Source organism: Neophocaena asiaeorientalis, unplaced genomic scaffold (genome assembly GCF_003031525.2).
Source record: "Neophocaena asiaeorientalis asiaeorientalis breed wild unplaced genomic scaffold, Neophocaena_asiaeorientalis_V1.1 scaffold489, whole genome shotgun sequence".
NCBI lineage: Eukaryota > Metazoa > Chordata > Mammalia > Artiodactyla > Phocoenidae > Neophocaena > Neophocaena asiaeorientalis.
Window position 1 is genome coordinate 3,692,733 of NW_020174791.1, and position 13,316 is coordinate 3,706,048.

The 13,316-nt window shown below is 61.3% G+C and overlaps 1 protein-coding gene across 2 annotated transcripts; it reads left to right on the forward strand.

Annotated features, from left to right (window-relative positions):
- Positions 1-12,209, forward strand: SDF4 (stromal cell derived factor 4). Of its 2 annotated transcripts, none has more exons than XM_024760233.1 (7): positions 1-116; positions 3,145-3,497; positions 6,276-6,412; positions 6,893-7,006; positions 11,051-11,209; positions 11,413-11,588; positions 12,030-12,209. In XM_024760233.1, the coding sequence occupies exons 2-7, from the start codon at positions 3,193-3,195 to the stop codon at positions 12,204-12,206; spliced, it is 1,068 nt and encodes a 355-aa protein (XP_024616001.1). In that variant the 5' UTR covers positions 1-116; positions 3,145-3,192; the 3' UTR covers positions 12,207-12,209. The 2 variants fall into 2 exon arrangements, with proteins under 2 accessions (XP_024616001.1, XP_024616002.1); XM_024760234.1 differs by lacking the exon at positions 1-116 and adding an exon at positions 192-1,212.
- Positions 12,210-13,316: the final 1,107 nt, after the last annotated feature.

The window sequence follows — 13,316 nt, forward strand, 5'->3', positions numbered from 1 at the left end:
CTGCGACCCGCCTCTTCCCGGAAGAGTGATGGCCGGGGCCTAAGAGGTGGCCCGTTGGAGGCGTCGCAGGCGCTCGGGTCGCGCTCGGTGGATCGTGGGTGCGGCGAGGGAGGCCGGTGAGTGAGGGTCCCAGGACGTGACAGCCCCTTCCCGGCCCCGGGGCGGCGGGAAGGCGGCGCGCTGCCGGCCGACGGGGCCTCGGGCGGCCGGCATCTGCTGCCGACCGGGCCCCTCGGATACCGGAGTCGGGGGTCGGTGGAGCCGGGTCGGCGGCCGCGGCCCCGCCGTTCGGGGGTGGGGAGGGTCCGAAGTCCGGGTGAGGCCCGGGACGCCCGGCTCGGCCCGGGGCAGTCGCTGCCAACGCCGTGTGCGACTCCTGAAGCCGAGGACGGAGCGTTTAGAAAAAGTGTTTGCGTTTTAACGACAATGTTCTGACTAGTTTCATCAGAGCGGGCACCAGGGCTGTCCAGGAGTCCGGGATGGGTCCCCCAGTCAGCGGGGCAGACCCTGCTCTGAAATCTCTTCCCCTGGGGCGGGAAGTGAGCGGCTGACTCCTGTGCTCACCACGGTACAGAAACGTTGCGAATGGAGGGGAGGAAGTGCCCGACCTTCTGATGCCTACACGGTTATTTTGGGGTTACTCTTTGTGCAAAATATTATGTAAATAACATTCCCTGTACTGTCTATCAAGATAAGCAGAATGTGGGATTGACTGTTCTTCCCAGAAAAGTCCAGTCCGTTCGGTGTTTATGGCCACCAGTCAGCAGAGTGGCGTGAAGGCCAGGAGAAAGTTGTCTTGGTTTGCTCGTGGGCTTGGGGAATATACGCATCGTGGCAGAGCAGAAAGGCCTGCTGTGTGGACAGTGTGATGGGTGCTGGGGCGGTGCCCTCAGAGAGGGACAAGTGGAAGTTCCAGTAAATGTGGTTCAGGGGACGGTGACCACGCAGAGAGCACAGCTGGTGGGTTCTCGTGGGTGTGGGGAGGGTGCAGGCCCTCACAGACACGGAAAGAGGGACGTAAGGCGGCCCTTCCGTGAGTTGCTCCTCCAAGGAATGAGCCAGCTGAGCTGGGAGAGCAGGATCTCGTCCAGGGGTCCAGATAGCACCTGGGCCCAGAAGACCTGAAACCGACGGAACGCGTCTCGGGTGATAGTAGAGCGAAGGGTCTTCTGTCTCGGCGCAGAAAAAATTCACTGAGCAGCAGAGTGACAGGTAAGGAAAGAGTTTATTGCTGTAGGACGCCTGTGAGAGATACAAGCGGGCAGGCGGGGAGCTCTGCCCTGAGAACTAAGCTACACTTTTATAGCGGAAGGAAAGTGGGCAGGGGAGAAGACCACCTTCTTCCTCATTCTTGAGTAGACGTCACCCTTCCATCACCAGTTCCTCCTCCTTGTCGGGCTGGGGAGTTTTCTTGTCCCTATACGGTCAGACTGGGACTGTCATGGCGCAGTGGAAATGAGCAGAAAGGCGGTAACACATGCTAAAATCTGGGAGATCATCTCCGGCTTCAGTATAGCGCCACCTTGTCCTTATATTTTTGTTTTGAGCTTGCGCAGAGGGGCGTGTCTTAGGAACCATTAACTTACTGACCTTACTGGGCAGGGTGTGGGTCTCATTCCCCCATTTTATCGTCTGGGGCATGTCTTGTGCTTAGTTGCATGGTTTGTTGCTAAGCAAGCCTGCTTTCTAGAGCGATCATTGACTTACAGGGTCTCCCATACGTTCTCCTTCGTGGCTGATCCCTTAGTGGGATTAACTGTTTAGGCACCGGCTTTGTCCCTTTACCCCGTCCTTGTCAGACCGACTGAGGTGTCCCCGTGCCAGGGGAGGCGTTGGTCAGGAGCGCGCAGGGTAGAGAAGAGGCATCAGAGGAGCAAGTGGTGACGTCTGCCAGCCGGGGAGGGCCTGTGGCCCTGGCCTTGGGCTGCGCTGCCAGCCAGCACGGGTGCCTGCTTGGCCTGACGGAGGGCACCGTGGTTCGAACCCCTTGTGCCTCACCTTGGACACCACCCTGGCCTGGGGGGCTTCCCTCTGCTGCTCCCTGTCAGGCCTGCTGGAGGGGGCCTCCGCGGCACCTGGGAGGGCCGGCAGGCGTTTGCTGGGTGGACAGGCTCCAAGAGGAACACGTTAAGGGCAAGAAGGTCCTGAGGAGCGCAGTGGGGAAGTGGGGGGGGGGGGCTGGAGGGGGGGCCGTGGGGGCGGGAAGGCAGGCGGCCCCGGGTGGGCAGCAGATGTGGGAGAGGCCGGGTGGCCGAGTGCTGGGTGTGAGCGCCTGTGGCCCTGGGGTCCCTGACGTGGACAGAGGGTGGCCTCGTTCCTTCACCGCCAAGCCCGGGCACGCCCAGGGTCACAGACTTCCTGGGCACTCTGGCCTTCTCGGTGTTCGTGTGTGAACGTGAGCAAGGATGCCTGTGTCTGTGTGTGTGTGAGCACACGTGGGCGTACGTGTGGGTGCGTGCCCGTGGATGTGTGTGCATTCGTGTATACGTGCATGAGTGCACTTGTGGATGTGTGCCTGTGTGTGTACACGCTGTGTTTACGTGTGTACATGTGTGTGCACAAGGGTCGTGGAGGGGGGGAGGGGGAGGGGTGGTGCCTTGCCCGGTGGGTTTGGGCTTCGCTGGCACCAGGCCCTCACAAAGCCTTGGGGTGGGGAGGCCGAAGCTGAGGCGGGCAGGTGCCTTCGTCAAGGTCCCGGAGCTCGTGAGTGCTGGGCTGGCATCTGGAGAGTGAGTTACGGTGACTCTGGGGCCAGCCTCCAAGGACAGCCGTGCTGGGGGCAGCTGCGGTGGGCCTGGAGAAGGGGCAGGGTTAGCGGTGCGGGGCGTACCTTGAGGCAGGGCCACCTCATCGTGGTTGGAGGAGGGAGTGGAAGAAGGAGAAAACAGGATGCCCAGCGTAGGTCCTGGAAACCAAGGACTTCTATTTCGTGTTGCAAAGTAAACGTCTCTTTAGAGGAGTGTTTGCTGGGGCTCCACCATCTCGTGGCTCTGCGCCCTCTTCGTGGGCCGTTAGGTGCTGGCTGGGACCGGGCAGCCTCAGGCTGGCCGCAGGCAGTGTGCCGGCTGTGGGGCCTCCCGCGTTGCCCTGGGTGGTAGGCAGGCTGTGATCACCACCTCCTCACCTGCCACCCCCCTTCCCCAGCTCCCGGCCACACTCGCAGGCCATCCTGCAGCGCAGACCCCGGCAGCCATGACCTCCAGGCAGGCTCCCCTCTGTGGCCTGGCCCCTCGCTGCCTCTGGCTCCTGGGGGCTGTCCTTCTGATGGACGCGTCCGCCCGGCCCGCCAACCACTCATCCGCTCGGGAGAGAGTGGGTAGCAGGGAGGAAAACGAGATCCTGCCTCCGGACCACCTGAACGGGGTGAAGCTAGAGATGGATGGGCACCTCAACAGGGATTTCCACCAGGAGGTCTTCCTGGGCAAGGACACGGACGGCTTTGAACAGGACGCGGAGCCCCGGAGGAGCCGGAGGAAGCTGATGGCCATCTTCTCCAAGTAGGTGCTGCTGGGGCCTGCGGGGGGGCGTGGGGGGCTGGCCTCGGCCTCCCTGTTGGTCCAGTCCTGGCTCTGCGTGGCGCCGAGGTGACGAGGCCCCCCTCGGTGACGTGCTGTGGAGGTGGTGCCGTGACACGTACTCCTGGGAAGTTGGCAGCGTGGGAGCTGCGAGGCGGCAGCCCTGAGCTGCGCCCTGTGTCCGGCGGGGGCTCAGAGGGCGTGGGGAGGGCTGCGTGGGGCAGAGGTGCCAGCACCTTGCTGCCCGTGGGACTGGTCGCAGTGCCAGTTAGAGGCAGGGCCCGTGGGCGCGGAGCTGCTGCTGGGCATGGTCGGCCGTCGGCTCCGCGCCGCCATCAGCGCTCCAGTGAGCGTGTGCGGATGGGGCTGTACTGTTCTGCTGGCCTGGAGCCACGACAGGTTGAGGTGATGGGCGGACAGGGCCCATGGGGCAGGTGGTGGGGAGGGTGAGGGGTTTGGCCCGGGGACACCAGGCGGGCCCGATGGGTCTGCTCTCTGCACGCGTTGTGGGTTAGGCGCCCGCAGGCCGTGGGCTGGTCCGGGGCTCTGCCTCAGCGCCGGCCTGGCAGGTCCCAGGCTCGGTACTGGCGATACGGTGGCCGCCAGGGTCATGTGCCAGGATGCACGATGGGTGGCTCTTGGTTCTAGAAAGGAGACTGACTCTCTCGTGGGGGGCTGTGCGTGCACACAGGGGTCACGCGGCCGGGGGACCAGCTCTGGCAGCGTCCCCGTCGGTGAAGTGGGGGACCACGGGCGGGGCGGCGGCCCCCCGAGGCGCCTAGCCGGCCGCCTGGCCCCCTGGATGCGCCCTCTTCAGTTTGAGGAACTGATCGTTGTCAGCGGCTGAAGTGACCGAAACCTCGTCCGGCGCCCAGACCTCACTGTCCCGTGAAGCCGGGAAGGAAGCTGTGAGCGGGGCCACAGGGCACGTGGCTTCTTCCAGGGATCAGCAGGGCAGCCGCGTGCACCAGGCCGAGGGGACCCCCGGAGTGGGGAGGAGTGGCGACAGAGCCTCCCTCACAGCTGCTCTGGGAGTGGGAGTGGGGTTCAGGTGTGGAGAGCAGATCACCGGGAAACGCAGAAAACCGGGCCCTGAGGGGCAGGGCGTCCCGGGCCGTTGCAGCTGCGCTCGGCTGCATCCGCCCATGTCACGTGTCTTCCTTATACGTCCCGTGTCTAGCAGGTTTGTCATCGGGGAGCGTCTAGCCCGTGTTCACCTTCTCAGTCAGACCCCCCCAGAGCCGTCCCGCTTGGAGGTGCCACCGTGGGCCCTGTGGGGCCCCCTGCCAGCTGCTGTTGCCTCCCCTGCACCCCGCCCGGGGCAGATCAAACACGTGCCTCAAGGCCTAGTTCTGGACAGATAGAAGTAATGTTGCGCAGCACCTCCCGAGTGAGCTTTTTATTCTGGAGTGGTTTTGGGTTAACAGAAAGATGCAGACCGAGGCACGCCGGAAACTGAGGCGCGACGGTGCTCCGTTACTGTTCCCCGCGCTCCAGGCTGCAGGTCACGCGCTGCCGCAGGGTCCTCTTTCTGCCCGGGGTCCCATCTGGGAGCCTACTTTTTCGTGACCTTGACGGTTTGGGGGAGGACCACTCAGGTGTTCTGTAGCGTGTCCCTGATTTGGGCTTTGTCTGCTGTGTTTTCTCCTGGTTAGACAGGGGTTGTGGTTTATGGAAAGAAGACCCCAGAGGTGAGGTGGCGCTCTCGTCACATCACATCAGGGCACCTGACGTCCGCACGACATCACGGGGGCTGTCGGCCTGGTCACCTGGCTCAGGGGGGATCTGCCAAGGAGTGTCACTCCTTGTCCTGTCCTCCCGTCTCTTTGGCAGCCACTCAGAGGGGCAGCCCACCCTCCCGGGGGTGGGAGCGAAGCTCTGGGGAAGACCCACCGTGTGGTCTGGAATCCCGTAAGGAGGATGGACACGTGGGTGTCGTCTGCGCTTTGGTGGGGACGCAGCTCCGCGCTGTCGGTTTGGCTGCCCACCTCATTCCAGCCTTGGCCGCCAGGACCTTGTCGTTGCCCACCCCTCCTACCCCCCGCCCCTTGTTGTGAGCGCTTCCTTCCTTTCTTGCACTGCCAGCCACCCCAGCTTCCCTTCATCTTGTTGTGTTCCCGCCTCAGCCCTAGAATCACCCAGTTCTCCTGGGAGCGCTGGTTCGTTTCATGGGAGAGTGGGATTTAGAAACCAGGACCCGGCAGCGGGTGTGGGCGTTGCTGCTGGGGTGTCCTCTCCTATGTGTGTGTGTGCCAGCCCGTGCATAAATGTGTGTTCTGACCCGTGTCCACTGGTGTGCACGAGCCGTGCACACACCCACATGTGCACGTGAGTGTGTGCAGAGTGTACAGCTGCCGGCACACCTGCACCTACAGCTGTTTCTTTGTCTCGCTGGCTGTGTTTGTGCGAGTAGACAGGACTGTGCTCCAGTGTCTGAGCTCCAGTCCTGTTACCAGGGACTCCTCTTGGGTCCCAGGTGTGTGGGTCTGTGGACCCCGTCCTGCGGCAGGGGGGAGATTTGTTCCCCTCGCAGTGGTCCCGAGACGGATGGGGTAGTGACACTGCCCAGTGTCCTCCCTCATTCCCCCACTGTGCCCCCCACATCCCCCCGACGTCTCCTGCGTCACCGTTGGGTGGGATGTGTTGCCGTTCGTGGTGGTTTTGTGGCTGCCTGCAGAACCCCTGTGGCCATCCTTCTGTCCGTACACCCATCTGTTGGGGTGCTGGAGGCCTCGCCTGACACGTCTCGTGGGCCTGCAGGGTGGATTTGAACACCGACAGAAGGATCAGTGCCAAGGAGATGCAGCGCTGGATCATGGAGAAGACGGCCGAGCACTTCCAGGAGGCCATCGCGGAGAGCAAGGCGCACTTCCGAGCCGTGGACCCCGATGGTGACGGTATGGCCAACCTCGCCCTGACCCTGGTGGCCTGAGGCTGCTGGCGGAGGGCGGTGCCTGGAGGTGTGTGCGGGGGCGGGGCTCCAGGCCGAGGGCCCAGGAACGAGGAGGTGAGAGGCAGGAGGGGCCTGCAGGTGCTGCCAGGGAGACAGACGCCAGCTTGCCGTGCAGGTGGGGACCACGGGGCTAGGCTCTGTCGTGAAGCTTGGAGCCGTGTTTTGCTGCCCCTGCCTCTACAGATGCCCTTAGCACCAGGATTTTGGATTGATGGCTTAAAGTAACTAGATACGTCTGTTTAAAAACGTTCAATGTTGGGACTCCCCTGGCGGTCCAGTGGTTAAGACTCCTCACTTCCAACGCAAGGGGCTCGAGTTTGATCCCTGATCGGGGAACTAAGATCCCACGTGCCCCACGGCGCGGGCAAAAAAAAAAAAAAGCGTTCGTTGTTAAACCTCCTAAGAAGCTGTCTTGCTCTTTCAGGCCATGTGTCATGGGATGAGTACAAGGTGAAGTTTTTGGCGAGCAAAGGCCATGATGAGAGAGAAGTTGCTGATAAGATACAGAATAAGTGGGACCTGAACGTCGACGAAGAGAGTAAGGGCTCGGCCTCCCGTGGCCAGCGTGGCGCGCGTGACAGCACAGATGCCGGGAGGGAAGGGGGCGAGGCGGGTGTGGTCACAGCCGGGTGCTCCCGCGGGGCCGCTAGGCAGAGCCCCCAGGACCCCCCAGGTGCTGTGGGTGGTTAGGTGCAGCCGGCGGCCTCAGGTGGGCTTGAGCTCCGGGGAGGAGGTGGCGGAAGCACCGGAAGCAGGTCTCGGCTGGGACAGGTCCTCAGTGCCAGATGAGGTCCGACCCCGGGAGTCGGCAAGGCCGGTGGGGGCTCCTGCCTGCGGTGCCTGGAGGCCGCAGTCCCAGCCGGCTCTCCCCTTAGCTTTTCAGAGACATTCCTTTAAAAACCCATCTCCGTGGTACAAAATTTGACACCTTTTAGCTGAGTTCTGAAGCACCACTGAAGAGTTCTCGTGACCTTCACTGGTTACTGTCTCCAGCTCTGTGCCATCCCGTCCCTCCCGGGGGTTCGTTCGCAGCCGGGTGTCGAGTTCAGCTCGTTGGGGGCTTTGTCAGAGCGCCGTGTGCTTCCTGTGTTCTCCTGTTCGGTCTCTACTGGGTGGGTCGTCCCTGCCATTGTCATCCAGTGTGTCGTTTTCTCTTGATGGACACGTGAGTGCCGAATTTTTACTGGGACGTCTCTGTACCTGCGATGCTACCCTGTTTGTCTCACGTGCACCTGGCCGTCAGGGTTGCGTCATGGCCTCCTGCTGGTGTCTGTGGCCCTTCCCGCCTCTGCTTTGTGACGGCTGCCGCTGTGTTCTTTTGGTCCAGGGATGTTCGTTACTGTTATGTCTGTAGATGTGCTGTGGGCGCCACGGTTCTCTGTCAGGGTTGGTGTTTTTAGCACTGGACTCTCTCGTCTGCCATCAAGGTTGCAATCTGCGCCTTCTTTCTCTGTGCACTTGCTCTTTAGTTTTTAATTCCGAATTTCGCTTGTTCCCTGCTGTGGTGCAGGGAAGCCATTGGCTTCTGTATGGCAGCCTTCCGTCCTGTAGCCTTGCTGTGCTTGCTGAGTGGCTCCAGGAGTTTCTTGTCGATTCTTTTGGGTTTTCTACATAGGCGATCGTGACATCGTTGAACAAAAACGGTTTATTTCCTCCTTCCCAATCAGTGTCTCTTTTATTCCTTTTCTTGTCTTAGTGCATCAGCTAGGACTTCCCAGTGAGATGTTGAAGAGCAGTGGTGAGAAGGGCCATCCTTGCTTTAAATCTGAGTTTAGTGGAAAAGCTTTGGCTTTCTCGCCATTATGATCTTAGCTGTGGGTTTTTAGTGGATATTCTATATCAAGGTGACGAGTCCCCTCTGTTCCTAGCGTGCTGAGAGTTTTCGTCATGAATGGGTGTTAGATTTTGTCAGATGCTTTTTTGCATCTATTGATACGACCACGTGATTTCTTTTCATTAGCCTGTTGACGTGAATATCAGTTGAATTTCAGACGTTGAACCAACCTTGCCTACGTGGGATAAATCCCACTTGGTTGTAACATGTAATTGTTTTTGTATGTCGTTGGATTTGATCTGCTAATATATATATATATATTTTGTGTGTGTGTGTGTGTGTGTGTGGTACGCGGGCCTCTCACTGCTGTGGCCTCTCCAGTTGTGGAGCACAGGCTCCAGACGCGCAGGCTCAGCCGCCAGGGCATGAACCCGTGTCCCCTGCATCGGCAGGCGGACTCTCAACCACTGCGCCGCCAGGGAAGCCCCTGCTAATACTTTGTTGAATGTTTTTGTGTCTATAATCATGCGAGACATCCGTCTGTAGTTTTCTTGTGTCCTTCCTGCTTTTAGCGTTAGGACCTCAGAGGATGAGTTAGGAAGTGTTCACTGTTTCTCTCCTCTGGAAGAGATTGTGGAGATTGGTATGGCCTCCTTCCCACATGTTTGGCAGAATTCACCTGTGAACCGCCCTTGAGACTTGGTTTTTCCAAAGCATTTTGGTTTTTTATGGACTACGTAGAGGTTAGCTTTATATTGTGAGCCAGTCTGAATTTCTTGGTAATAGATGAGTTAAGCTCATTTCTGTTTCTATTGATATTTCTTTTTTTTTCCTTTCATCTTTCCCTCTGCTAGCGTGGGATTTAGAGACCCCACTTTCCTTTTCTCAGCAGTCACATGACCCTATCTGGTGGCCTGACAGGTGTGAATGGGGCACCCAGCTTTCCAGGTGTGCCCATGGGGGCTGCCCATTGTGGGCAGGGGTTTTGTATCTTACAGCTTTACTTTTTTCTTCTCAGTCTATCGTTGACCGTCTAAGTCAAGACCATTTTACTCTGCTCTGGGCAGTATAGAGGCCTCCTTCCTAGTTTGTGTGGTGTCACCCAGGATTTTGATTCTGCTGGTTTTTATTTATTTATTTAATTTATTATTTTTGGCCGCGTTGGGTCTTCATTGCTGCGCACGGGCTTTCTCTGGTTGCCGCGAGCGGGGGCTGCTCTTCGTTGCGGTGCGCGGGCTTCTCATTGCGGTGGCTTCTCTTGTTGCGGAGCGCGGGCTCTAGGCACGCAGGCTTCAGTAGTTGTGGCGCACGGGCTTAGCTGCTCTGCGACACTTGGGATCTCCCCGGACCTGGGCTCGAACCCGTGTCCTCTGCATTGGCAGGCGGATTCTTAACCACTGTGCCACCAGGGAAGCCCCTCTGCTGTTTTTCAAAGCCTGTAAATAAGATGTTATTTTTTTCCTGAAATGGTTGTTGGCCATTTTTATGTTTGTCTCCATTTTGTGTTTCCACTGTTTGTCCTGGGTTCAGACTGTCCCCTGAACGTGTCCTTTAGAGGTGTCTGGTGGGGGCCCCTGTCCTCCTCCTGCCAGCACTGGAGATTTAGCACTGGCTCCTGGGGTAGCTGCCGGCCGTCTGTGCCTGCTTGTCTGTCCTCAGCGCCCTTTCCCTTGGGTGTGTGTGGGGTCAGGACGTGTTCTTCCTGGATCTAGAGCTCATGGTATCTCCATCCGCCCAGCCCTCACCTCACTCCCGTGTGTTCATGAGTCTGGGGCGGGGGAGGGGGGTGAGCAGCTCTGGGCGATCAGAAATGAAAAGCAGCTTGTCGAGGGTCCCAGAGGAGGGAGAGTGTGGGGGAGGGCTGAGCTCATGTGGCCCCCCGGGGCCGCCGTCCCCTGTGCCGCAGGCGGGGTCCCTCCAGGCCGCCTCCAGCTTCTGGTGCTGCCAGCGTCCCTGCTTGTGGCCACTGCTCTCCAATCTCATCTCCTCTTACACAAGGACACCGGGGCTTAGGACCCACCTGAATCCCAGGTGGTCTCGTCTCAAGATCCTTTACTAATTTCACCTGCCAAGACCTTTTTTCCAGATCAGGTCGCATTCGCAGGCTCTGGGTAGACACGGCAAGGCAAGCCTATGCCCGTCCCACCACTCCTGTCCCTGTGGCCGGGCAGGTAGGCAGTGGGCGATCCTGTAGTTGCCACGGCTCTTCTGTCCTTCTGTCAGAAGGCACGAGGTGTGAGGCCACAGGCATTGTGTGGGGCTCTCCCTGTCGCGACCGGGCCGGGCCCGGCGTCCCTGTTCCCAGCGGGAAGCTGGAGTCGGGCCCCGGGTGAGGGTGCGGATGCTGCGCCGGCTTCTCCCCGCTCCCTGGCTGGACACCCAGCTCGTCAGCGACCACCGGCCCCAGGGGCCCCACGCCGGGCCTTCCCACAGTGGCAGGGGTGGCGGGGATCTCACAGGGGACGCGTGAGTCATATCTGGAAACTGAGTTTTCCCTCAGAGCCCTGCCCGGGACAGTGCACGGGCGGAGACGGAAGGGAAGCAAGTCGTGCCTTTGTTCCCACAGAGCCGGCGGCCCGCTTCCCGGGAACGAGCGGGGGCGGGGCTGTGTCTAAGGAGCTCTGTGTCCACTGTGTATCTGCGCCCCAGGGGGCTGAGGACCCCTCCGAGGGCCAGGCCCTTGGCCCCGCACGCCACCACATCCTGAGCTGGCCCCCCCTGCACTCGGGCTGCGTGTCTCGGAACTTTCTGGATGCATGCAGGGGTCCCGTGTGCGTGGGTCCTCACGGATGCGCGTCTCTCTCTCAGCACAGGAAGTCCTGGAGAACCTCAAAGACCGCTGGTATCAGGCGGACAACCCGCCCCCGGACCTGCTGCTGACGGAGAGCGAGTTCCTGTCGTTCCTGCACCCCGAGCACAGCCGCGGCATGCTGCAGTTCATGGTCAAGGAGATCATCCGGGACCTGGGTGAGGCCCAGCCGCGGAGGTCAGCACGGGCCGGTCCTGGGCTGGGTGGCCCGCGGGGGCTGTATGGCCGCTGTTTGGGGTCAGGCCGAAACCGCGCAAACTGAAAACCTGGCAGCAAAGCCCCGTCAGTTGAGTTTTCTCCGGAGTGGCCTCAGTGGTCCCGCGCCCGCTGGAGTCTTGACGTCTGCCCCCGTGTCCCGCAGACCAGGATGGTGACAAGAAGCTCTCGCTGTCCGAGTTCATCTCTCTGCCCGTGGGCACCGTGGAGAACCAGCAGGGCCAGGACGTGGACGACGGCTGGGTGCGAGACAGGAAGAGAGAGTTCGAGGAGCTGATCGATGCCAACCGCGACGGAATCGTGACCGCGGCGGAGCTGGAGGTGGGTGTGGGGCCCGCTGCTCCGGGAAGCGGGGTCGGCCTGGCCGGACGCTGGGGCGGGAAGGCTGCGCGCCGCTGGACCCGCCTCCTGCCTCGGGAGTGTCTTCACTGGTGTCGCGTGTAGGTGCTGCGTGGGGCTTGTTTTTCCCCATTGCTGCATGAGTCATTTCATTTTAGCCGGAGCTCTCTGATCCCTGCTGATAGCGGCGGGACCCCCGGTTCGGGAGCTCCTTCCCCTCAGCACTGCCACCCCGGTGGCCGAGCCGGTCCGTGTGCGTGTGCCCTGCTCCAGGGCCAGCCTTCTCCCTGTCCTGCCCTTCCGTGGGCGCGGTGCTACCCATGCCGGTGAAGGCTGCGTGGCTGGATGCGGGCTGAACGTGAGGAGATGCCTCCGGCCTGGGGCGGCATGGGCTGTGGCGGGGCTGAGCCGGGGTCCTTGCAGGACTACATGGACCCCATGAACGAGTTCAGCGCCCTCAACGAGGCCAAGCAGATGATCGCCGTTGCCGACGAGAACCAGAACCACTGCCTGGAGCCCGAGGAGGTGCTCAAGTACAGCGAGTTCTTCACGGGCAGCAAGCTGGTGGACTACGCCCGCAGCGTGCACGAGGAGTTCTGAGCCGCCGACTGGAGCCCTTCTGCCAGGGGCACCGGCCGCATCAGGGCCTGCGGGCTGGCCACACCGTGGGAAATACGCGGCTCCCGCCGTTTCCTTGAACACTGAAAGATGAAGGCTTTGCTGGAAAGCAGCAGCCGGCGGCTGGGGGGTCGGCAAGGGGCCGTGAGAGCCGCCGGCACTGTGGCGTTCAGTCTCTGAGGAAACGCTAATACTGGTGACAGGAATCACATTAATTGACTTTGAAATATAGTTTCCTTTTTCTCCCAGCTTCATTTTTTTGGTGGGAAAAAAACACGTAGACGATACTTCGGATGTCTGTGGCCAGGCGGCTTCCACTTGAAGCTTTGCGGTGGGCGGTTTGGTTAGAGCAGGGGCTTGCTAGCGCCGGTGGTCACCTGCGACACGGGGGAGGATGACACGGGGCCGCCAGGCGGGACGGTGTCCTGGTGGGGGACGGGGAGGGGCCGTCTGCAGGGCGGGAGTTGGGGATCTGGGCTGCAGATTTAAAGTCAGGAGCTGGAGTCCACGCCTGGGTGAGGCCACCTGGGAGGGGCTGGGAGGAAATGGGAGTTTGGGGTGGAGGGGGCTCTGAGGACGAGCCCTGGGCCCCCAGGGCGCGGGGCTGGGAGCGGAGAACTGGGGGAGTCCCCAAGAGCCACCCAGAGTCCTGGCCTGGGGCGTGGTGGGGGGGCGGGGAGGAGCGGCCTGGGGGGTCAGGAGCCGCTGGCGGGAGGGGTGAGACCTGGTCCCCCCGGCCGCGGTCCCACCACCACACCGGGCCCTTCCCCCGGGGTTGGCATGCCCGCTGGCTTGGCTGGGGTGCGGGCTGGGGGGGTGTGGGCAGTGAGAGTTAAGTGACAAGGGAGGGTTTCCACTCTACGTACGCATGAACCTGGCCCCCCGCCGGGCCCCCCTCAGAGCCCTGAGCCGTGGCCCATGGTGCCTCGGTGGACGGCTCACCTGGCCAGGGGGTCCGCACGGGCCTTTGAAGGCCCTGCTGGGGTTGGAGGCTCGGGCGGGTGGGCAGAGAGGCTGCCCGGAGCTGCCCACGTGACCTGCTTCCGAGCAGCTTCGGGAGGGGCCATCGCAGAATCTGGGCTGGTTTCCAGA